Below are 27,378 nucleotides of genomic sequence, written 5' to 3'. Positions count from 1 at the left end.
GCTAAATGTCTCTTGTTGAGTAGGCAATAATTGCGGCTATATATCGAAGATATCTACAGTGTCATTCACTATTGAAAAACTAGTCATTCGACTGACTGACTGTAAACGCGTTGTTTAAACAGTTGTCTTTATTAGCTGTAGTGAAAATATTCTTACAATGGGAATTTACTTTTCACGGAGTAAAATTTTAAAGTGGAACAAGTATTGTGTAGAACAAAACTTATAGACATTTCTTTGTTTATCACATGACGGTGCACGGGATGAAATAAATCATAAAAATGAATAGTTCAAATACTTCTTTGTATCACATGAAGTCCGGTACTTCTACACTGGTCTATAACATCATCGGAATTACGATGTCTATTTTGTTTATCGTAGCTCTGTTTGAAAATATTTTGGTGCTGGTTATATATCGCTCAAATAAAAAGCTGCAAAGTAAAACGAACCTTTGGATAATTGCTGTGATAGTGTGCGATCTACTCATTGTTCTCAACGCGTTTCCATTTCTAATAATAGCAAGCTTTGCGCAAGAATACATTTTCGGTTTGGCTGGATGTAAATGGGACGGATTTGTTGTAACGCTCTTAGGAACTAGTTCTATATTCCTTCTAACAGGACTGTCTGTACACCGGTGTTTAATCATGATGTTTGGTACAAGAACACGGTCATACAAAAGAACAAACATCATACTATGTATTGTGGCGTGTTTTATTTTAGGGCTATTTTGGGGAATAACCCCTCTGATAGGTTGGGGATCATTTTCCCTAGAAGGAATAAACATATCTTGTGCACCGGATTGGAGATCCCAAAGAATTGAAGACTTGACGTACACGATTGCCATGTACGTGTGCGTTTTGTTCATTCCACTTTTGATAATGGCTTATTGTTATTTTCGGATTTTATTAAAGGTAAATTTTTAATTTTATTTGCCATATTGCACCATTTGCTCTTATTGGTATTTATTATGATAGCGATTTCTATCTTCAATTACTTGACATTTTGTTTATAGCAACAGTTGTTTCTAACTTCAAAATAGCTCAGCACCTTTTTTGAGTCACACTGTCTTTGTCCGAGGTGTTTGTCGCATGCATGACCAAGATTGTTCAAGCCTTACATTTTGCCCTTTCCTACATTTTACGAAACAAATGGACAACGAAATGAATACCATATAAGCGTATGTGTATCTCATCAAATGTCATACATTTACAAGTATCTCCATTATAATTATATGAATGTATGTTTTATTTTAAATACACATTTATATTCATATTGACCCATGTAAGAAAAGCAGAAGTATCCGGATATATGCTTTTATCAGAAATATACAATTCAATATGTTTTTAATCAATGTAATTATTTTTCTATACTTAAATTAATTAATTAAAAAAATAAGATTAACGCGCCAGTCTAGTATAAATCTAAGGATTACCGGCTGCGTTGGTTCAAACCCCGTCGGAGGCAAGCCGTTGTTTAAGCCCCAGTCACATTAGAGCTTACGACCAGTGAAGACCAGTTCACGATCACCAGTGACCTCTGGTCGCGGACAATCTTTAAAACGTCTTACGACGGTCATCGATGATCTTTGACAGTCGCAGGTTATCTTATTTTAGGTCCCACGACCAATTTCAGTCGTAGAGAGGTTTTTGAGCTTGCACAAAAACCTCCTTGCGATCAAACAGGCTCGCTAGAGATCTTATAAGGTCTTAAGGCTGTCGCACGATGGTCGTTCGGAAGTGCGACAATCTTACGACAGTCTTTACAAAATTGCCACTAGTCACTGATAATCTTAAGTAGTCTTTAGTAATCGTGTGACGGTCGTACGACAAGTTGTAGGTGATCGCATGTTATGTCAAGGGTAGTCGTAAGAAATCCCAGGCAATCTTGAGACCATCGTACGTTTACTTATGACCTGTCGTGCGATTGACAATGATGACTTGTCTTACGATAGTCGCAAAAGTAAATTTATCTGTTCAAAAATGGTTTCGGTCGCAGACAATCGCTGATGATCGTCAGTTTTACAAGTCGCCGGTGGTCGCAAGTAATCACAAGCTCTAGTGTGACTGGGGTTTTACTTGAGCAAGAAATTTTACACTAATTGCTAAAGTACTGGTTAATTCCAGGAACGAATTCGATAGTGTTTCAATAAGCTTAAAGCTTCCAATACAATCGAACTGAAACAAACTAGTATAAACTAAATCAATTCACATTTTTCTACTGTTGATGGAAACAAGGAAATTGATTTCTAATCAATTTATTTTACAGGTTATATTTACAATACAGCTCGAGACAAAAATAAACTCATACGTCACGAGGGCTCATAAATATTGGCAAAATGGATTAACATGATAATGCCTAAATTTGAAATTTCTGACAGTTTATATCGCTTATTATGTCACCATTAGCATTTTATTTAACTATTCATTTAACTATATATTTAAACCTCGCGGGGTCTACCTGCATAACAGTTTACCCATCCTTACAAAAAGGTAGTCAACGACCAAGTGCGTTTGACGCTAATAAGAAGATAAAACGTTTTTACACCTACAATCGCTCCTAGTTCGCTCCTATTTTAGCTGTTTAAATCGGTTATTATTTCTTCTTATCAGAATCTAACTATTTTCATCAAGATCTTTTATTTACTGGTGAAATATGTATACTAAGATCATTAAAATATATTTCGACTACAAAATCACTCTTTTTAAATCAAAAGCATCATATTGTGTTACTTCATTCAAAAGACACTTGTATTGATATAGATATTGTGTGAGAAAAGGCTTTACAGAATTTTCGTTTGTTCTTGTATTTCAATTGCCGTTGATTTAAAGAGCATTCCAGTTTCTCTATATTTGTCATTTGATGATCCATAATGAGCTGTCGTGAATTAACGCGGTAGTTTGTAGTTGTCCTATTGTATAGTGGACTTATATTATGGAAATGAAAATATATCCAGTTTACTTCGAATTACAGTATTGCCTGTCAATGTTTTTAATTTCTGACTAAAAAATAATTTTATGTTTAACCGTTTAGGTGTATTGGGACGTGCCGTTCGTGGAAAGGATCAATAAAACCAGGACAGAACACTTCTGTTCATAGTAATAAGTGACTTCCGTGACCTCATTTTTAAATATTTTAATGTGTTTTACATCAACAATATTACAATTTGAATAACAAGTTCAGTTGAATTCTTGTATTGATAAAATCTTATACAGGTCATAAATTTTAAATTTTAATCAAATCATAACGCAAATTAATGATGTCAAATCTTTATTGCTAAAACGTTATTTGAAACATAAACACTTTAAAATGGCAATGTAATTGAATTACCAGAGAAAATCACACATTTCTTGGAAATCTTGAAAAGGGGTGATCCCTCGGCAGCAATGAAACAACAATACTATATGGAAATTACAGACTTGGTTTCATAGAGTTTTTTTTAAGAGAGATGATGTAAAAGTAAAACATCTCTAACCCCCTCCCCGCACCGGTATTTAGGTTTCATTTAAATCTTCAAAGGTTTACCAGCCGACAAGACTGTCAGATCTGTCGAACATCATACAAGTGAGATCTGGGATTTGAAAAGTGAGTAGTCTGAGGCAAAAAGTTATGATCTCTTTCAATCATATCAATGTAAAAAAAAAACTTATTACTATTATTTGTTTTGATATAAAACTGGCGGTTGCTAATATATTTGTGCTTTTAACATTGAGAAAATACCATTCTAGACAAAATTGTACAATCATTTGAATTAAAAAAATACAATGTAGAAAGATAAACAAATCAAGCCTGTTTATCACAGATTTGAATAGTAACAGTAATCATATATTTTTTAAATTTTGAAACATTTTTGCCTTTTGTGAGCTGTTTTGTTAATTAAGGGAAAAGGTTTCAGATTTAAATCATTAAAAAATAATATTAATTGTCACTTTACACTGTAAGAAGGAGTAACAAAATGTAATTAGAAGTGAAACACATTCTTTGCAGATTTCTCAGGTGACAATATTTAATTAACAATATTGATCACCGTAATAAATGACCTTCACATTAAGTTGTCTATTTTTATCAATATTATTTTACATATCATTACTTGTAATTCTTATTAGCCTTTTATAGTACATAAGAGAGAACTATAAGCAGAGGAGATGAGTTCGACGGTCAGCCTGAAAGTTTGAAAATTTAAAAATCAAAATCATGTTTAGAAAGCGTCATTAATTTGTACAAACATGACTTTTTATAGCATAATAGATATATTTTATGTGCTTCAGTTGAACAGCTGATTTATTTTTTACAAGAAATCCTCACTTACAAATTGTATTTATTTCTTGCAAATGTTTAGAATATTAATCGAATGTTTAAGAAAATAAGTGAACTCTATTATTTAAATGAAAATGGAGATTTAATTACTGAAATTTACAAAAAAGGTAATGAATATTTTAAATCACGTCGTTCTTTATTTCCCCAATAAATATTAAGCAAAAGTTTTAACATTAAAATTATAAATCAAAGTTGTAGACACAATTATATCGATTCCAAACATTTCGCTTCTCGTCGTTCAATGCTTATTAAATAGAAAGTTTACAACGTAAAAAACAATTGTACGTAATACGTAATACAGATAACAGGAATTTAAATAGAATAAGAAAAATAAAACGCCTTAGGATTTCAGTACTTGAAAAAAAAGTCACATGCTTAGATAATTTAAGTGATTATTGGCAGGATTTGGAAATAAGAAACATATTTTCGAAATCTATGTACCATTTGTTGTAGATTTAAATCAATACTTTTTCTGCAAAATAGTAGACCTTTCGCTTATTTAGTGCTTTTGCTAGAACTAAAATAATAATTTACTGTCAAAATGCTTAATAGAGTTACCTGCTCCTGTCTACAGGTTGGGGTCATGATGGTGAATAAGTGTGCAAAGTTTCAAAGCCATATGTCTATGGACTTTGAAAATATTTGAACTATTACAAAAACTTTAACGTAAATTCTAAGTCGAAAAAGGGGCATAATTCTGTCAAAATGCTTGATAGAGTTACCTCCTCCTGTCTACAGGTTGGGGTCATGATGGTGAACAAGTGTGCAAAGTTTCAAAGCCATATGTCAATGGACTTTGAAAATATTTGAACTATTACAAAAACTTCAACGTAAATTCTAAGTCGAAAAAGGGGCATAATTCTGTCAAAATGCTTGATAGAGTTACCTCCTCCTGTCTACAGGTTGGGGTCATGATGGTAAACAAGTGTGCAAAGTTTCAAAGCCATATGTCAATGGACTTTGAAAATATTTGAACTATTACAAAAACTTTAACATAAGTGGTTACACCGACGCCGACGCTCGGGTGACTGCAATAGCTCTACTTATTCTTATCGAATAGTCGAGCTAAAAATGATAATGTCTAGACTGTACCGTTATCTTAAGTGCTAAAATGTGGGAAATGGCTGTGGACGTTTCTTATTTCTGAATTAAGTGGATAAACAAATCCGATATTTTTATGATCTGAGCATAACTGAAAAATTATATGGGATATTTATGGAAATTTGTGTGTCATTGAATATTCATTAAATAAAAGTAGAATATGAAACTGAACTAAGCTACTATGGCAAAATGTAAACTTATTTTGACTTTTGCAAGTAATTTTAACGTTTACTCTAAGACGGGCATAATTTGATACTGGTTTTAGAACTATTATATTTTTTGGGGAAAGAAATATCCCCAAAACCTCATCCTGGCGGCGTCACCGATGTTACTTTATCTTAGCTTTCTTCAGTGGTTTGACAATTCGTAATAATAATTGTAATAATTTGAATAAGAAAATGCCACGGATAAATATTAGACACAATTATTTTAAAATCTGTCGTTCGAATTTCAAGGTGGCCACATTTTAGAGAGAATTCATCAACACATTTCTACAAGTTAAAATTTTAAACAAAATATAGCGATTTTCTAGATGACAAGATCAATACCAAATATTTTGTTGGCCATATTATCGTTTTCGTACTTTCTCGATTGAACAAAACACGTTTTACATGAAATAGTAAAGGAACATTTTTTATTTAAAACAAAACCAATCGATTATACCTGCCAGAAAAAAATATTTACGTCAATTGGTCAAATGTGTGAATAAGACGAGATGAAGGCAAGCGTTTTTGTTTATTTTTCCTTTTACAATCGTGATTATCAAATCAACCCCCTCTGAAGACTGACCTCATTTTAAGTTATTTCTCATCTGCTGGCGCACCTTTTCGTGATGACATGATAATGGAAACCTTTTGGGTTTATACTAGAGGTATCAAGATAACGGCATGTGTAAACAATTGTTACATGTTTTGTATCTAGTTGTTGTTTTTTTCGGTTAAGTTTGAGTTTTGTTTTTAAATTATTTAATTAAAGACAAAATAACACAAAAGCAGTTGTCTTTTGATTTTTGCTTAAAACCACAATATTTTGAATGGTTCATACGCAATATATTATCATGCGAAACTTTGAATAATTCAAATGAGTAATGGATTAACATTATAATTAAAGGACCTCCGTAGAAGCAATAACTCGGCAGATTTAACTACTGAGTTTTTTATTTTACATTTCGGTCAGTACATGGCAACCTGATAAATGCACATACCGTCATTAGACTGACTTACAACATCATACCCAATTTTTTTTAGCTACTTGATAGTCGGTACATGGCAATGACATTTCTAAAAATGAAACTAACATAATAATATGTTTGATTCTATTAACCTCTCAGTACTCAGTAATGTGCATAAGATATGTATTTAAAGTTAATGTGTATCTGTAAAATATGGAATGATATTCAGGTAAAAATGACACAATGTCTGCTTGCACTTTCATCACGCTTGTTGACACGCTCGTTGACAATTATACACTTCCTGCCTAATGTTACAATTTAATCATTGACACTGCTGTTGTGCTTATTAGTACAGTCATTATGCATGCTTGCACTTTCATCACGCGTGTTGACAATGATACCATGCTTGATGGAAGTTACAACTTGTTTGGTGTTTAGTCTCTGATATCAATATGGCTGAATGTAGCGTAATGAAATATTTCAACATGCCGGACTGTATATTAGCTTTGATTTTTCATTATTGCACAGTTATAATGCACCTAGAATAATACACACGATGTGACCACACAAAATGAAACAAAATGAAAGATGCAATCAGCCACTTAGCAAATTGAAAGTAAGCATAATGTGAACTGCAAATTTGCACATCACATCTTGATACCAGGGGGCGCACGTTCGTAGTTTCCGCGAAATATACCGGACTTTAATTAGCTGTTGCCTAACCCGTTTCCCATCAGTTGTGTCCCAAAGGGATCTCAGGAATTGACCTATTCAAGAATTAAAACATATAGGGATCCCGGGAATTGACCAGTTCAAGAATTAAAACATATAGGGATCCCGGGAATTGACCAATTCAAGAATTAAAACATATAGGGATCCCGGGAATTGATCAATTCAAGAACTAAAACATATAGGGATCCCGGGAATTGACCAGTTCAAGAATATATTTTTCAGAAAAGCCGGGATCGAATTAAAACATATAGGTATCCCGGGAATTGACCAGTTCAAGAATGTGGTTTTCAGAAAAGCCGGGATCGTATTAAAACATATAGGCATCTCGGAAATTGACCAGTTCAAGAGTATAGTTTTCAGAAAAGCTGGGATCGTATTTAAATATATAAAGATCCCGGGAATTGGCCAGTTCAAAAATATAGTTTTCAGAAAAGCTGGGATCGTATCAAAGCATATAGGGATCACGGGATCTGACCAATTTAAGAATATAGTCTATATTCTCAAATTGGTCAGATCCCGGGATCCCTATATGTATTAGTCTAAAAAAATTTCAATTAATTGGGCATATAATTATAAGTATTGTGATTTCCGCATTTTTAGTTTGTTAATAAATAGCTCTTAGTATATTTACATCCTAAGTTAGATTAATTTGCCGTTTATTACATACAATAAGAAATAAAAACTTAACGTTTTTAAATCGCCTTTCATTACAACAATAATCATTATACAAATATATTAGGAACTGCCTCGGCTATTATCTATGATAACCTCGTGGTTTCAGGTGTAAACAGAAACAGAGATAATGTAAAACGAATGTATATGTTTTACATCTAATGTCTGCTCCGATACTCTTTTGCTTGAAAATATATCTGACAACAATTTGTAATTTAAATATGCCCACTGATGTTCAATTATAAACAAATCCAACTAAATGTCAACAGGTTGGTTTTTTGTACTTTCGGTTTCTTCAACAATAATAATAAAAATATAAATAATGTATTGTTTGCTTTTGTACCTATGAATTCACTTATTCTAGGTGGACTTTCACTACATATATTGAAAATAAACTTTTCAACAACTCCCAGCATTAAATTACTATTTGTTTACATGTTTAGTTTTTTAGCGTAGTTTAGACCGAAATACCGCATCCGTTCTGTGTATTCATACTATTGTGTACAAATAGTTTATTAGTTTTCCCTCTACATCTAATACGATCCCGGATCCCTGGAATCACCCCCCCCCCCACCTCCCTACTTAATTTTTGGAATTTCACGAGCCCTCCATTTCTAAAAAAAAAACAATTTAATTTAAGAGATGTAGAAGGCGAGCGCCCCTAAATCAAATCAAATTACTCAAATTAGATATACCATCATTATTACTTGTCACAGTCCAGTCCAGTCCAGCCAATTTTTTATAATTGTTATGGCATATATTTGGACGTTATGGCATGCATACATACTTGGTCATCAGACCTCTCCATAGTGTTCAGACTGATTGCTGGCCGCATCCATTTTTGCGTATCTGATTGCAGTGAATGAATCTCATTTTAAGCGTAAAATCATTAGGAGCAGTCTACAAAAAATGTTTTGATCATGCCCCGTTTCAAACCACGCTTAACTTAAACGGAAAATTAACATCGAAGTGAACAAATCGGTACATAGAAAAATCGGAAAATATCATTTACGTTACTTAACACTACGTGCATGGATGCTTCATTCCGTAACTGTACAACTCGATTACCGTATTGTTTTCTGAATAACGTTTTACTATTTCATGTTCTGATAAATAGTTACAGTGAACATTATAGCTACAATATCATCATACACTATATATACCGCTTCCGTGTTCGAGGGGTTAGAGTCGGTGATTTTTAATCCAGGAAACTCTTTGGCGTGGGTTCGATCCCCGGGAGATGCTTTTTTGTTAGTTTAGCGCGGAGGAAGATTTTCTAGTACTGATGTAACTCTCCAGGAACGATGGTTAGGAAACTACCCGCCTATATGACTAAAATACTGTTGGGGAAAGGCGTACAATGAAACAAACAAACATATTATATGACCGAAAGAAACCGTGTATTGAACCGGTATATGTTAATAACGCAAAGGGATATTTTTTTTTTGGCGCAAATGGCACAAATTTTATCTCAAGTTTGATTTTCTTTTGAAATTGTTGTTGGAGGCATGCAGCTTTATATACTGTTTATTCCAATAAACAGTATATAACAGTATAACAGTATATAACAGTATTTACTGTTTATTCCAATCAAATGATATCAACATTTTTTATGTAAACTTGTTTGATTAACATACTTTATACTCGTTTTGGTAAATGTAGAGGAAATGCTTCCTTATATTTAACAAAACAGTGACCGAAAATTTGCTTATTGAACTTTACAAGAACTTTTTATTTTGAAAATACTTCTAATATGTATATAATTTTTCTACAAAGGGAACTGTATTTGAAATACAAATGTAAATGATATATATCATTTAATTTACATTGAGTAATTTTACATTTTTTTTTTTTTGTAGAAAAAGTATCCCTAATGCACCAAGAAAAAAGTCCATTTCTCCGGCATATAATCTTTTAAAACTTAAAAAAAAATGAAATATTAAACAAACTTTCATTGCAATATACATTGTATATGATAAATTCTATTTTGTTTAGTAATTGTTATTTATAACATTCATTGTGTCTGTTATGCAAAAATATCCCCAAATATTTTCGAATTAAACAAATTTTCCACAGCAGCAAAAAGACCTCTCGCAGGCTTCTTTTTAAAGAAGCAAACTTGTATATTGTCAATGCTACGGGTAAAAGAATAGCCCGACAGTCTTTTTGTAATCTTTTTGCTATATAAAATTACGACAAATGCCAAATTGAAAAGAAGGGGAAGTTACTATTGATAGATCTGTCTATATATATTCGGATATCCACGATAATCTTTCCATATATACAAATTACGGAGAAACACGACTAGAACATAGCGCCCCCTGTTATCAAAATGTGACATAGTTTTGAAATGACATTATGCTTAGTTATATTTGCCTAGTGCCTGATAACATTTTCCAAACTGGTTGATCACTTTGTGTATGCATTACAAATTAAAAAAGATAACCACTGGCACAGCATGATGAAAAAACCTTTACGCTAGATGGCATTGTCATTCACTCAAATGGGCATCAGGGACTAAACACCAAACCAGTTGTAACTTCCAGCAAGCATGGTGTCATTGTCAACAAGCGTGATGAAATAATGCATAACAACTGTATCAATAAGCACAATAGCAGTGTCATGTCAATGAGTAATTGTAACAGTAAGCAGGAAGTGTGTAATTGTCAACAAGCGTGATGAAAGTACAAGCATGCATAGTGACTGTACCAATAAGCACAATAGCAGTGTCAATGAGTTAATTGTAACAGTAAGCAGGCATTGCGTAATTTTAACCTCAATATCATTCCATAGTAAAATGTAAACTTAGCGTTACAACGCAATAAGGAAAGCTACGTTTCTTTTATTTCTACATTTTATGTGTATCATGAGACCGAGATGAAGAAGGTCCATTTCGTTTGCTCATCTTCATTTTCAACATCATTGAAGATATTCGACTATTTTAGTTGCATTATGTGTGTGTTTTTCTTGTGATATTTTTTGTTTTTTAGTATGTTTTAGACTTAATTTGGTTAGGTATGCCAATTTTTATATGGCACCATTTTAAAATATTAAAAAAACCTTAATTATTAGTGTAACTACAAAAATAAACAATGAATGTAGGGTCAATCCAGTAGAATAAAATACAAAACAATAGTGGTTTGCATTGCTGCTCTCCGTCATTTCCATGCAAAAATTAAGAGAAACAGTAATGTAATGTAAATACTTGTAGCTTACCAATTGTGCAGTTACAGATTTGATGACAAATATTTCTTTAAGCTAGTGTGGTTTTTCAAAATATCAAATGGAATATTCAGTATAACAGATTCTCTTAAATAAAACGAATAGAACAGGCGGACCGCAGGTGAATGGAATATTTAAGTGAGCGCGTTAATGTTTTCATAAATAAATGGTCAATAAAATAAAATAATAATCCTGACAAATATAACAAATTTACATTCAAATTTAACCGGCAAGTAATGCTTATAAATCAATGTAGATTTTTGCTCCAAATGTTCGTACTCTACAATAGAATAATAAAATCTTTGGTTATAAGAAAATCAAGTGTATGTATGTTTAAATGGGGTAGTTTAATGGGAGATAATGTTACTTGAGGGAAAATTTTTTTTTTTTTTGCTAAAATGTCGTTGTTACTTATTAACAATGTTTTCGATCGTATCAACAATACGTAAAAAGTGACTAGTTGCTATTGGAAAACTTGGCATTAAGTTGGTCCTCCGAATAGTCACCAGATAATCGTTATGCTGTTCTGGTATTGCAATTTATGACGTGTATCAATATGCTCGGTTTTTATATTAAGATGATAAGAACTGTTTGTGACAATGAGAAACGACCGAGATTGTCAATGTTTATGAATATAATACACAGAGAATAAATGAAATGAACAGAAATATATAAAACAAAAATGAATAGTTCAAACGCGTCTATGTATTTGTCTAAGCACGGTGCATATACAGTTGTGATAGGAATTATAATGTCTGTTTTGTTTGTTTTTGCTCTTTTTGAAAATATTTCGGTGCTGGTGCTTTATAGCTCAGATAAGAAATTACAAAGTAAAACGAATCTTTGGATAGTTTCTGTGGTAGTGTGCGATCTACTTATCGTTGTCGGCGCATTTCCGTTTTTGATAATAGCAAGCTTTGCGCAAGAATATATTTTTGGTTTGTACGGATGCAAGTTGGACGGATTTCTTGTTACGCTCTTAGGAAGTAGTTCAATATTCCTTCTAACTGGACTGTCCATTCATCGCTATTTCATCATGATATTTGGAACAAAAACAAGAATGTACAAAAGAAGAAACATTAAACTTTGTATCATGGCGTGTTTTATTTTAGGTTTATTCTGGGGAATAACCCCTCTGATAGGATGGGGATCGTTTGCCCATGAAGGAATAAACATATCTTGTGCACCCAATTGGAGATCACAAAGGATGAAAGACTTGACGTACACGATCGCCTTGTACGTTTGCGTTTTGTTCACCCCACTTGTGGTTATGGCATATTGTTACTTTGGGATTTTATTTAAGGTAATACTATATCATTTACGAGTACTAGTCATAACTCTGAAAGAAAATTGTTTATTAGTTAAGAAGAGCTGGTGTTAATTGCCGAAAAAAGTTGAGAAATATGCATGCATGAAATCATGGAAGTTCATTTTTATAAATAAGGTAATTTATCGCATATAAATGATGGATGAGTTTGGACTATTCTTTCAGTTGGTTATTAAAGTCGGCGATATTCCTTTGGGTCAGTCTGTTAGCCTACTACATGTAGTCGCTTGCTCTTCTGATCACCTGCCAGTCTCACTGTTCAATAGCTTATGATTCGTGCACACTCCGGTCGTAACTCAGACCATATTGCTTGCACAAGGCTTACTAAGCCGCTTACATGAAACTTTAAAATAACAAGTACATTACTAAGTGGATAATTTGCAACGCAAACGACCGCATACGACCGTGTTGCGGAACGGACATTTTGCGTTGTTACACCGCCGCTCATTTGAAACTTCGAAATTACAAGTACATTGTAGTTAGTGCAGACAAATATGTCAACAATAATATTTTATGCAATAATAATAATAATAAAAGTAGTAATAATAATCATTATAATGAGGCTTATACAAAGATAATTACAGAAATATAAGCTTCCTTATTGAAGTGAAAGTTAACTTTTCTCTTCCAAACATATATAACTTCTAGTCATATCAATCAACGTTATATTGATTGTATTTTATTATTATTATTATTTTTATCATCATCATTATTCTAAGTTTACCGAATTTGTTTTGATCTTGAAAGAAATTTTATTATGTCAAATTATATACGTTGTTTATCGTACTGTTTTTGAATTGAATCATTGATTTCCGATTACATTTGTACCATTTCCTAGTAATTAACTTGTTGACGGGCCATGTCGAAGTAAAATTTAACTGTTCTCTTGTATATATATATTTCTAGTGATATCAATCAACATTATATTGATTTGTTTTCTCTTCTATGAAATACGCGATATATCAATATTTTTGTGTGTAAGTTATAAAGAAACATTTAATAAGAACTAAAGAGATTGATGGCATAAAATGTTAAATAACAATTCATTACATAAGAATAAAAAAACGTTATTGCACATTCATTTACTGACATAAACAAGAATAATTATCTATGTATAACCTACATATACAGGACGATTTTAACGTATCAAAATGTCCATGACCTGTATCAGTAACAGTTGTCACGATGGGTGTTAACATATTTACAGGTACAATAGAAGAACGTACTTCACGATAACAAAAACCTTATAAAATACAATTAATTGCATGACACATTATGGCGTTTGCGCTGTAGCTCTAACTGCTATGTGAAGAAATCTACTTAAAATACCAGTATTCGCCAGTTAGGTGTTACAAACAATTAACATGTGTTAATAGGACTATTATTATAATAGATATCATTTATGAAAGAAGGTCGAAAAAAAAACAACAATTTTTACGGTGATTTTGTCCGGCTCTGCTTTAGCCGGTGCTAGGGGACGTGGACGGTAACTTATACTTTCCATTACCGTCCATGAACAGACTCAATCAAACCGAGCCTGCAACATTTTCAATTTTGTCTTGTTGTGCTTTCTTTAGGGATTCCTTAATTCTCTCTATTTTGCTGCAATCTCTCATAAATTTCTAATTACAGTCACAGTATTAATTTAAAATATGATGTTGAAATGCAACAAAAACTGAAATGAACATTTACAATATTATTTTATAATTATGCTTTTTTGCTAAAATATTTATTTTCTTGCTCTCTGAGCTCGTTTATAATAATAAAAAAAATTTAAAGTCTAAATGACATTTATAATATTAAGTATATCTTTTCATAATACTGCCCCTTGTGACTGAGGGGTTTGTTGAGGCATAAGAATTACCGTCGTTTATGCCTGCGTGATCATAAGAGGCAACTACATGGGTTCGAATAACTGGAGTCTATGTATATCTTAGCTTCAGCGGTTATGATCCTTGGTGTTGCTTTGAAGTTTGTAACACCGAGATTATCCAAAATCATAGTAAATGTTTCGGCGCCATATGACTTGTACTGTGTTAGTGCGTCGTAAAGCCAGAGAAACAAACAAATTCACAATACAGCACATGAGAATCGGCGATTTAAATTGGCATGTCGTGATGTTGATATTATAAATATACGCTGTAAACTTATAAATTGTATCATAAAACTACCAAGCTTAATTTGAAAGAGACTTTGCAAGAGATAAGAACAGATTGGTTTAGACAAGTGTAAAATATTAACCTCCTAATCAGATGAGTTATTCAGAATGTCGATATCTCGACCAAGATCATTTCCAACATGTTTTTACATATATTGTTATTTGGTTTATGTATCCTCAACTTAATTGGTCATTAGTGTGTTGGTAAAATAATGAGAATACATCCTGTTGTTAAAATATGGAAGTGCCGCCTAATATGAGTCTGTATGGTCACATTGATTGTATCATTTGCCGCAAGCATGCTATAATTTAAGGGTTTATAGGAGAGCCAAATTATTTTAACATTTGTTCTTAAAAGAGGATAATGATAGAATTATAGCTAGTGTCGTCGCCAATGGGAAATAATTTTAAAGGCAAATGATGGAAAACCGGTATTTTTTACATTATAGTTATCAAAACACGATGCAATGGCTATATTTTAAATAGTTCCTAATTTTTTAAGGATCTTTAATTAAAAAAATTTCTAAATAAGTATATATACTTGATCGACTTGCGACAAAACTAAAAAAAAGTATTTTAGAAATGTGTATGTTTAATGTGAAATTAAATCATATTTAAAGGGAACATTTAAAGATAAAGTTTTTAAAGTTTTGACTTTGCACTGCAAAGATGAACATGTCAAAGCTCTTGTTATGGAACATAAACCCTTTTTTATTTATGTTTTCTGACTGAAAAAACAACATGTGCAACATTCTCATACAATTGTTGATTTTAGAGCTGTTGCTAACGAGGAATGTTTACCTCTCAGACCGGTGCGAGGGAGGGTGATGGATGTTGCACTGTGTACACAGTCAATCAAACCGAGTCAACAATTTTTATGTAATTTTACTGATATTAATGCTGTTTATGGATCACTTTTACCAGATATTTATATACTAAAAGCTGAAACATTGCAGTTGATTGATTGAAAGATAATTAATATCACCATGTATATCAACAGGACATCTAGTGATGTTGTCATATAAGCAATTGGTTATGATAGATATTGCTGACATGGTATACTTTGTGTCAACATCAGAAATGGCATTTGTCACGAAAAACATTTTTATAGAACGTAAATGTAAGTCAAGGTTAAAAGAGGAAATGATTTGATATGTTGTTTTCTCGTCTACGGTAAGTATCTTCCCTTTTGCCCTTTGCCCTTTGTTTTTTTTTTAATTTTGCCCCCCCCCCCCTTCCCCGAGCCTCCTTTCCCCTTCCCCTGTGTCCTTTTACTTAATGGGCCTTTTAATCAATCATTTATTGGTTTTCTTTGATTTGTAATTTCCTTGTCGGTTACTATTTTTTCTTCATATACAAAAACAGATTATAATTATATTATAATCTCAAGTACAATAAACATAAACTGTCGTGTTTTATATATTTTCTCAAGTACGTAATCATTCGGTTTAATAACCAAACAAGGCTGGTGATATGATTCCGTCTGGCATCAAATCCAATTGGATAGATTTGTTCACTTATTGAAAGCACATACATGTATACACTATAATTTTAATAGATATTTTATTTTTTCATTCTACTGCAAAAACAAAGACAAATCTAAAATCATTGCTTAAGCTGTGCGGATGATTAATAACATACTGAAATTCAAACGGCCCAGACGAGAAATTTGAAAACTAAGACATATTTTATCATTTCAAATATATTTGTATTTTCCCTACATTAAAAGACATACTAAATTGTAATGCATAATAATTTTTGTTTCTTTAAAATATCACAAATATGATTAATTATTTTTTGGTCGCAAGGCCTGTTTTAAGTCAAAACACATATTAAATATTCTATTGTACAAAACACACAATAATATTTTATAATTTTACAAACATATTCATCAAGTGCAGATACAAAAGGGTTGGGTCAAAAGTTATCGTTGGTCCTGTATTGAAAAGTACAAGAACCTAGACTTTTACTTGTCTTTCCAGTAAAGGTTTAATGTATCTAGGTTACCATATCTATTAATATGAAATAGATGATTTTCATAATTTAAGCAAAATATTCTTTGACACTGGTGATTGCAAAGCAACAATAGTATTAAAACGCTGTTTGCAAATGGATTATTTTGAAATTTCAAAGGGTATTATTCAGAAAAAAAGAAAAAAGAGTTAAAAATTAGGTAACGCTTAAGCCGGTACAAGGGATCACGAGAGATGTTGCACTTTTTGTTATCTCTCATGGACATACTCAATCAAACCGAGTCGGGAATTTTCAGTTAATTTTGTTGTGATTAAGGCTTCCGATGGGTCACCTTTAAGTCATTGTATGATCATAATCTGAACGATGCAAGGTACATACGAGATAAGTAAGCTATTCTTATCAAAAACTTTATTTTTTTCACGAAAAACTATGATTATCAGGAGAATGAATTAAATTCAATTAATAACTTTAAAGACAAATGATAAAGGCAATCATTTACGAAGTTACTTTTATATCTTAAAGAAAATGGTGCTATTTCCTATTTGACAGAGTAAATTACATGCTTTTTAGTAAGATGCAATTTTGTTTACTTACTTAAAAGCTTACATTAATGATTGTCATAACCAGCTTGTCAGTAATGTTAACATTACATGAAGATAACAATATTCAAGTTAATGGAAAGCGTCTGTTGATTTTTATTGCAGTTTTATCAGATACAATTTAAATGTGGTATAACTTCCTGCGTTTAATATATTCAATACTACATTTAGGTCAGTTTTCACTCTTAGTTCAATTAGTCATAATTGTAACATAAAATATAATGTAGGTGTAACATAAGTTGGTTTGCTGCTGTTATTTTGTTGTTGTTGTTTTATTAGGTATACTACAACAAGACTGTAAGTAGACTTCCTACAGCGTCATAATTGTATGAAAATTAAACATATATTATTGATAATACATAGACATTGATCTTTTGTAGACAACGTACATCAATCTTATACTACCGGTTTGTGAATTGTAAAAGTTATGCATTGTGGTAAATTGTCTGAAGTTGATCAATAATGCATTTTGAAGTACTTCAAGCAATATATACTGCCTGGCATGAAGCGATTTCATCTATTATATGTCATTTTAATTTTGTGATTTTGATATCTTACATGTTTTCATGTATAAAACAATAATTCAATTATTTAAATGTTCAAAGCATTATTATTTTCCTGAAGAAATTCATACAAGTAGAGGTACTTTGCAATAGTTAAGAAATCATTTCGTACTTTATTTTTCTTAAAAGCCTTTCCTACAATTATGTAATGGGGGGGGGGACATCAAAAGCTTGATCCGTCTTGGAATTTAGACTATTACTGTTAAAGGGATAAACAATTAAAACACATCCAGGAATGCTTTATTGTTTGAATTAATTGAACGAAAGCAATCTCTACAGTCTGAGGTTATTTTATTTCACGAAACATATTGGATTAGCAAACTGTTATAAAATAAATCCCGCTGACAATTTACGGTTATAATGGAACTTGTGGGTAGATAATTGATTTATTTGTACTTTCAGTCTGGTCACATTTGTTTTCATGTGAAAATACAATATGTGATATCACATTTATATCATTATTGCCGGCAAACTGGTGTCTTGGTGATCCAAGGGTATATAATGAGTAAACAGGTGAATGTAAAAAAAAATACATTTTCCAATGATTCCTTTCTATTTATACTTTACTAAGCATGAACGATAAAAAACTAACATTACTCTAGAAAATTAAAGTAAATATCCATTGGAATTTATCGGCAGCGGACTTATTTGTGCCAAGTTATTTAAAATATTTCATAAAGTCAAACAGTTATGGACAATATTTAACCTTGCCCTTTGTGGTAGCAACCTGGATGTTGCGTTCTGCACATCATGTCAATGTCATAATGATGATAATTTCTGGCAGGTTATTTAAAAAAGAATTCAGCGGTTTAAATGTTATGGAGCGGACACGAAATGTAGACTTTTTAACATTGACTTTATTTAAAGTGTGACCTTTACCTTAGGGGTAGCAACCCAAGTTTTGCGCCCTGCACGTCGTCTTATAATGGTAATCTTTTGTGCCAAGTTATTTCCAAAAAAATCCAGTGGTTTAAAAGTAATGGAGCTGACCTTAATGTAGACTTTTTAACAATTGACCTTAAACTGTGACCTTGACCTTGGGGGGTAGCAAACCAATCATTGCACATCGTTTCATGATGGCGATCAATTGTGCCAAGTTTTTCTTTTTTCAGCGTTTTAAAAGTTATGGAGCGGATACGAAATGTACACATTTTAACACTTGAACTTCAAGTGTGACCTTGACCTTGGGACAGCAACCCAATTAGTGCGCTTTGCGCATCGTCTTGTAATGGTGGTAAGTTATTTCAAAAACATTTCAGCGGTTTAAAAGTTTTTGAGCTGTCACGAAAGTGTTACGGACGGACTGACGGAAGTCATTCCTATAATCCCCTTCCCGCTATGCGTATCTCATGGTACATGTACTGCAATATATAACTGTTCTAAAGCCATCTAAATCATTTTTGTTAATGAAGGTGCACATCCTTTAAAATATGTTCAATACAAATTGAAGAAAAACGGGCTTTCTTTGGGGCCTTCTGGTATAATATGTATAAGTAACAAAATAAATCGTACCGTTTTAATAATGCAAACACTTTCCTTGTCAACGTGATGAAGAAGAATTGTATGTTAGTGATTTAGTGATTTCCAATGGAACATAAGGAGGACAACTGCTAAATGAGAACATAACAGAGGTTGTGATCAATACACAACAATCGAATAACAAGGATATGACTTTATTTACTTTGTATATAACATTATATAGAGAATAATGAGGTAGAGGCTGGACATTGTGCAAATAATTACCTCAGGTTGTATGATCATTTTGTATTGAACTTTTATCAGTTGACATTGCTATATTAGTACATCAAACATACATTTACTAAAACTGTTGAATATACGGTCATACACTCTCATACAACCGATACTGGTTTAACCATTTGCAGGATGGCATAAAAAAAATAGAAATTAACAATCAATAAGATTTTAATTAACAAAAATAAATGCATGCAATTTTGTTTTCATGCCGTAATTGCACGCATTGATTTAGGGACGGACCGATTTACTGATGTTATTTGAACTTGTGGTCCAACCCTTTTTCTTTCAAAATGTATTTATATATTTTTCTCTCTATATCTTTGCATTGTACATATTGTAAAAAAATTGAAAGGAATAAAATATGTTTAAACTAAATACGCATTGATTTTCTGTTAAATTTTGCATTTGAATATTTTGATGAAACAATTCGTTTATTTGAGCATTACTGATTTACGTATAACCTTATAATTTGAAAAAAAGTTAAGAGAAGCCAACATTTAGTTTTAATTTGATAAATGCTGCAGTGAAACGTTAAACATAAACTTTCTTGTAATTATGTGCTCTTTCATTATCTATCTTACATACATGTATCGTGTTGGTGATACTTACATAGTCAACACCTTTAGAACATCAACGACGTTACAAATTCGAAATCAAAACTAACGAAGATATGGTGACTTTTTGGTAAATGTGTGTAGTTTTTACAAATATGTAAAAATAGGTTTGACATTGTTCAATTTATGTTGTTGTTATTTAGTTCACAGTGGTTTGTACTATATAAAACTATCATCAAACATCTACATTTTATTTATTATCCCTTATGCCATGTCAATTCATAAGCAGTTCCCTTAACCAAATTATCTTAATCAACACCGTAACAAAAATAAAATTCTAGGGATAAAATCTTGTTAGAATTTATTCTATACATTCATGATATTGAATAATGCCCTTTTTCGTTGATAAAAATATGACAATAGAAGAATCCATAAGTTATACAGTCATGTAAGCAAGTGTCTCAAAGAAGCAAATATTCCAGAGCGGAAAATTAAGAGACATACCATTTCACAATTTTACAACATTTGTAATATCTTTTTTAAGAGTGTCCGTCACAGTATTTTATAAAAAATATTCAGTTGTACTTTTCAGGTGGAATTGGAAAGTGCATTTGAAAATACGAGTTTCAAATTTATAAAGCGAATTGTATTTTATTTATATCGTTTCATTTTCAGTGAAATTAAAGGAAAATCGTGAAATTAAACATTTCGTTCAAACACAGTTTGAAACGGTTTTTTTGTCTTAAATTCGTTTAGAAGGTTTGCAAAAATGCCATCGCAGGGTTCCTTAAACAAGATCTTTTAATTAAGAAATATTATATATTAGTCATATGTTGTATGCTTAATTAGAAACACACATTCTTTTACAGATATGGCGGGAAAAAAGAAATCATTCTACTTGGATACAACAACGACGAGTGCGGAGGGATATCCGAGTGACAATTTCAGTTGCCCTTACAATTCGTGAGTACATTAATTATATAAAACAATGAGAATTGACGAATGAGGAGAGAACGAGTCTAATTTCAAATGATTATCAATACAATTTTATTAGCTATTCTATTAATGTAAATGGAATATTTATCACAGCCTTACTTCTTCCATAGAAATATTATACCACAAAATGTAATATCATGAATTTTATTGGCAGACTTGTTTTCCCTTCTGATTCAATTAATAAATAAATCGTTAACATACGACTATTATGTTAAATCAATCAATTTGTTACTATGAATCCTTTGAAGACGTAAGACCGCACGTTCTTGATCAGAGAGATTATAGCATTAAACTTCCCGAACCTAACTTTATTGTGAAAATAAACTTGTCATGTAATCGGTCAAATGTTTGCATATACACGTAGTAGTATGTTTGATTGATAAAAGACAATATATCAGTCAGCCGTTCAGCTGTTTATCGATAGTGCTCAAGGACGCCATGCATTTGTTGTTCTTTGAAACTGACAATTCCGACAACCGTTTTAATCAATTACTCTACATTGATGATTATTTCTGCTGTAACTTACGTACACTATCTGAACAATGATATGTTACATACGTGTCAAGATTAACAAAATATACGAATTAACCGTTCAGAGTTTATTCTTTTACATTGGGTAACTAAGAGCAGGTTAAATGTATGTAAAGAGCTAACAGTGCATTCAGTAGACACTAGCTTAAAACTGTGGATATATATGATGTATATAAATGTACACTTAAAATATCAAATTCATACAAATTCATAATATATATAAGTATAGTAATATAGTACATGTACTTGTTGTAATTCTCAATCATAATTTTAATAGAAAAATGATTTTAATGATTCCTGTATCATCATCAACATATCATCATTTTTTATTATTTTTATTATTATCGTTATCTGTAACATTGATATTGGTAGTAAAAGTAGTAGTGGTGGTAGCAAAAGTAGAAGAGAATGAATAGCGATAGTAGTGGTATTTCAATTAGTATATAGTAAAAAAAATATTATCATTTTCAGCATAAAATTTACAGACAAAAACTTTGTAATAATTTACAAATATCATTTTAATGAGTTTATAATTTTATGTGCAAAAAATATGCAATACAGAAAACATTAGAAGTGTAGGACAAAGCAAACTTCTACTTTACTACTCAGAAAAAAATACACTCAGTACTGATTTGAATCATTATTACATTCATATCTTGTTTAACCATCAACTAAATCATCAAACGTTTAGGCAGAATCGTGTTCAACTAAAGCAATCTAGATATTGCATAACTAATAATGCTTCTATTGTTTTCCCTTTTCTTCTTTCAGTTTCGTTTCTTGTCAGTTGGATGCCTTATGCAGTAGTGAGCCTTCTTGAGTCATTTTTCAACATGGACCTGATAACAATTTCACCGATGCTTGTTCAACTTCCGTGTTTAATGGCTAAGACAGCTTGTATCTGGAACCCTTTGGTTTACGTCTGCCACAACAGCCAGTTTCGAGACGCTTTTATCGATCGTTTTAAAATACTACGAAGATTTAAAAAAGAAAATAATGAACGGGATTCTGAAATTTCTCTTGACAGTGCACGTACATTCCGCGTGAAGAATCAGCTTTCTCAAAAATCAAACATTAACGGAAAGATATCTAAACTATGAAATATTGTTAACTTTGTCTAATCACCAAGGATAAGTACAGTAAATATTCAAAATGGTACAACAACGAAATATTTGTTTCCAATCAAAATTATGATGATAGCACAACATTTATTTTTGAAAGAAAAAAAGACAACACTATGGCTGAACATAACAGTTAAAATTTTGTACCATTGATGAAAAACAAAAAGAAGTCCAATAATACTTATCATAATGGAAAATGAAAGATATAATAATTTATTATTTCCATACAAAAATACAGGATTTTTTTCATATGGAATCCTTTGGATTTCACGTGAAATGAAGGCTTCTGTTTATTCTTGAAAATGTATTTTTTAGTTGATATAGAAAGTAATAATTTAAATTTTATTTTTATCCTCGAGGATTTCTATCAACGATGCTAATCTACTATTTAATAGTATGTGAGAAGTTAGCAGTGAACAGTGAGCTAAGCAAAAAGGCATTTCAATTCATATAGGGAAAGTAATGATCTGCTGTAATGCTCAGCTGTTTTGGGCATCTAGCAGGGCATTCCTAAATATAGTGTAAAAATGCTCTGCTGCAATACTCAGCTGTCTTGGCAATCTAGCAGAGCATTCCTAGCTTTAGTGAAAAAATGCTCTGCTGGAACGCTCAGCTGGTTAGGCAATCTAGCAGTGCATTACTAAATATAGTGTTAAAATGCTCTGCTGGAATGCTAAGCTGGCTAGGCAATCTAGCAGGACATTACTAAATATAGTGAACAAATACTATTCTGGAATGCTAAGCTGGCTAGGCAATCTAGCAGGACATTACTAAATATAGTGTACAAATGCTATTCTGGAATGCTAAGCTGGCTAGGAAATCTAGCAGGGCATTACTAAATATAGTGTAAAAATGCTCTGATGGAATGCTAAGCTGGCTAGGCAATCTAGCAGGGCATTCCTAAATATAGTGAAAAAAATGCTCTGCTGGAATGCTAAGCTGGCTAGTAAATCTAGCAGAGCATTACTAAATACAGTGTAAAAATGCTCTGCTGGAATCCTAAGCCGGCTAGGCAATCTAGCAGAGCATTACTAAATAAAGTGAACAAATGCTTTTCTGGAATGCAAAGCTGGCTAGGCAATTTAGCAGGGCATTACTAAATATTTTAAAAATGCTCTGCTTGAATGCTAAGCTGGCTAGGCAATCTAGCAGGGTATTGCTAAATATAGTGTAAAAATGCTCTGCTGGAATGCTAAGCTGGCTAGGCAATCTAGCAGAGCATTACGAAATATAGTGTAAAAATGCCCTGGTGGAATGCTAAGCTGCTAGGCAATCTGGCAGAGCATTACGAAATAAAGTGTAAAAATGCTCTGCTGGAATGCTAAGCTGGCAAGGCAATCTAGCAGGGCATTCCTAAATATAGTGAAAAAAATGCTCTGCTGGAATGCTAAGCTGGCTTGGCAATCTAGCAGGACATTCCTAAATATAGTGTAAAAATGCTCTGGTGGAATGCTAAGCTGGCTAGGCAATCTAGCAGAGCATTACGAAATATAGTGTAAAAATGCTCTGCTGGAATGCTAAGCCGGCTAAGCAATCTAGCAGGGCATTACTAAATAAAGTGTTAAATTGCTCAGCAGGAATGCTCAGCTGGCTAGGCACTATAGCAGAGCATTCCTTAATATAGTGAAAAAATGCTCTGGTGGAATGCTCAGCTGGCTAGGCAATCTTGCAGAGCATTACTAGATATAGTGTAAAAATGCTCTGGTGGAATGTTCAGCTGGCTAGGCACTATAGCAGAGCATTCCTTAATATAGTGAAAAAATGCTCTGGTGGAATGTCAGCTGACTATGCAATCTAGCAGGGCATTACTAAATATGGTGTAAAAATGCTCTGGTGAAATGCTAAGCTGGCTAGGCAATCTAGCAGGGCATTCCGAAATATAGTTAAAAAATGCCCTGGTGGAATGCTCAGTTGGCAGACTAATTCTGAGTTCCAGGATTTATTGTTGCCAAAGTTGTATTGACATTTTTCGACTTCTAGGCAATTCTGAGGCACTCGCAGACTTTCAGGTATTTTCGGTGCCAATAGAAATAATGATATTTTTGACTTCTAAGAACCTTTAAGAGACTATTTCATTGTCCTGCGACTTTTTGAAGGACACTCGCAGACTTTCAGGAATTTTGGTGCCAATGCTGATATTGACAATTAAGACTTCTAGGGACCCTCAAGAGTCCATTTTGGTCGTCTGCGACTGATTCTTGGACACTCGCAGACTTTCAGGAATGGTTGGTGCCAATGGAAATAATCATATTTTTGACTTCTAGGGACATTTAAGAGTCCATTTCATTGGCCTGCAGCGTATTGTTGGACATTCGCAGACTTTCAGGAGAGTTTGGTGCCAATAGAGATGATGGCAATTTTTACTTCTAGGGACCCGCCAGAGTCCATTTTTATGGTCTGCGACTGATTTTGGGACATTCGCAGACTTTCAGGAATCTCTGGTGCCAATGGAGATAATGACATTTTTGACTTCTAGTGACCCACCAGAGTTCATTTCGCTGGTCTGCGACTGATTTTGGGACACTTGCAGACTTTCAGGAATTTTGATGCCAATGGAGATAATGACATTTTTGACTTTTAGAGATCCGCCAGAGTACATTTCTTGGGTCTGCGACTGATTCCTTGAGACTCGCAGACTTTCAGGATGTTTAGTGCCATTGCAGATCATGACTTTTTAACTTTTAAGGACCCCTTAGTCATAAGCAAAGCATTTTTACCCTAAAATGTCATTATCTGCATTAGCACCAAAAAATCCTGAAAGCCTGCAAGTGCCCAATAATCAGTCGCAGACCAACGAAATAGACTCTGGATGGTAAAAAATGTCATAAATTGTAATTATCTCTATTGGCACCAACAATTCCTGAAAGTCTGTGACTGTCAAGGATTAAGTCGCAGACCAAAAAAATGGACTCTGGATGGTCCCTAGAAGTAAAAAATGTCATTATCTGCCTTGACATCAAAAATTCCTGAAAGTCTGTGAGTGCCTCAGAATCAGTCGCAGACCAAAAAAATGGATTCAGAAAGGTCCCAATAAGTCAGAAACATCATTTTCTGCATTGACACCAAAATTCCTGAAAGTCTGCGAGTGACTCAGAATCAGTCGCAGACCAACGAAATAGACTCAGGATGGTCCTTTTGAAGTAAAAATGTCATTATCTCCATTGGCACCGAAAATTTCTGAAAGTCTGCGAGTGTTCCAGAAACATTCGCAGACCAACGAAATGGACTCTGGATGGTCCTAAAAATTCACAAATGTCATTATCTGCATTATCACCAAAAATTCCTGAAGTCTGCGATCGTCCCAGAATCAGTCGGAGACCAAAGAAATAGACACTTAAGGGTCCCGTAGAAGTAAAAAATGTCATTATCTGCATTGGCACTAAATATTTTAGAAAGTCTACGAGTGCCAAATAATCAGTTGCAGACCAACGAAATTTATAATTTATTTAAAAATGTCCTGCTTGTTTGCCTAGACAGCTTAGCATTCCGGCAGTACATTTTTACACTAATTTTCAGAATGCTTTGCTGGATTGCTTAGCCAGCTGAACATTTTAAACACTATATTTAGGAATGCCTTGCTAGATTGCTTAGCTAGCTGAGCATACCAGCAGAGCATTTTTCGCACTTTATTTTGGAACGCTCTGCTAGATTGCTTAGCCAGCTGAGCTTGCCAGCAGAGCATTTTTACACTATATTTAGGAATGCTCTGCTGGATTGCCTAGCCAGCTGAGCATTTTTAACACTATATTTAGGAATGCCCTTCCAGATTGCCTTGCCAGCTGAGCAATTCAGCAGAGCATTTTTACACTGTATTTTGGAATGCCCCGCTAGATTGCTTAGCCATCTAAGCATAACAGCAGAGCTTTTTACACTATATTTTGGAATGCCCCGCTAGATTGCTTAGCCAGCTGAGCATAACAGCAGAGCATTTTTACGCTATATTTTGGAATGCCCCACTAGATTGCTTAGCCAGCTAAGCATAACAGCAGAGCTTTATACACTTTATTTTGGAATGCCCCGCTGGATTGCTTAGCCAGCTGAGTATTACAGCGGAGTATTTTTTACACTATATTTAGGAATGCCCTGCTAGATTGCTTAGCCAGCCGAGCATACCAGCAGAGCATTTTTACACTTTATTTGGGAAAGCCCCGCTAGATTGCTTAGCCAGCTGAGCATAACAGCAGAGCATTTTTACACTATATTTTGGAATGCCCCGCTAGATTGCTTAGCCAGCTGAGCATAACAGCAGTGCTTTTTACGCTATATTTTGGAATGCCCCGCTGGATTGCTTATCCAGCTGAGTATAACAGCAGAGTATTTTTTACACTATATTTAGGAATGCCCTGCTAGATTGCCTAGCCAGCTGAGCATACCAGCAGAGCATTTTTACGCTATATTTTGGAACGCCCCGCTAGATTGCCTAGCCAGCTGAGCATATATACCAGCAGAGCATTTTTACACTATATTTAGTAATGGCCTGCTAGATTGCTTACCCAGCTGAGCATACCAGCAAAGCATTTCTACACTTTATTTTGGAATGCTCTGTAAGATTGCTTACCCAGCTGAGCATAACAGCAGATCATTGATTTCC

At 33.1% G+C, this 27,378-nt stretch overlaps 2 protein-coding genes across 2 annotated transcripts; both read left to right on the top strand.

The window, feature by feature from the left end:
* Positions 1-117: 117 nt before the first annotated feature.
* Positions 118-23,175, top strand: LOC132730565 (rhodopsin, GQ-coupled-like). The gene is made up of 3 exons (XM_060716526.1): positions 118-908; positions 21,009-21,102; positions 22,438-23,175. The coding sequence occupies exons 1-3, from the start codon at positions 279-281 to the stop codon at positions 22,764-22,766; spliced, it is 1,053 nt and encodes a 350-aa protein (XP_060572509.1). The 5' UTR covers positions 118-278; the 3' UTR covers positions 22,767-23,175.
* LOC132730564 (rhodopsin, GQ-coupled-like) lies at positions 11,892-17,591 on the top strand. The gene is made up of 2 exons (XM_060716525.1): positions 11,892-12,512; positions 17,547-17,591. Exons 1-2 carry the CDS (start codon positions 11,892-11,894, stop codon positions 17,589-17,591), a joined length of 666 nt encoding a protein of 221 aa, XP_060572508.1.
* Positions 23,176-27,378: the final 4,203 nt, after the last annotated feature.

This window comes from Ruditapes philippinarum, unplaced genomic scaffold (assembly GCF_026571515.1).
Source record: "Ruditapes philippinarum isolate M1 unplaced genomic scaffold, ASM2657151v2 ctg6799_1_1_1_1, whole genome shotgun sequence".
In the NCBI taxonomy this organism is placed as follows: domain Eukaryota; kingdom Metazoa; phylum Mollusca; class Bivalvia; order Venerida; family Veneridae; genus Ruditapes; species Ruditapes philippinarum.
This window is presented reverse-complemented; position numbering and strand designations above follow the sequence as displayed.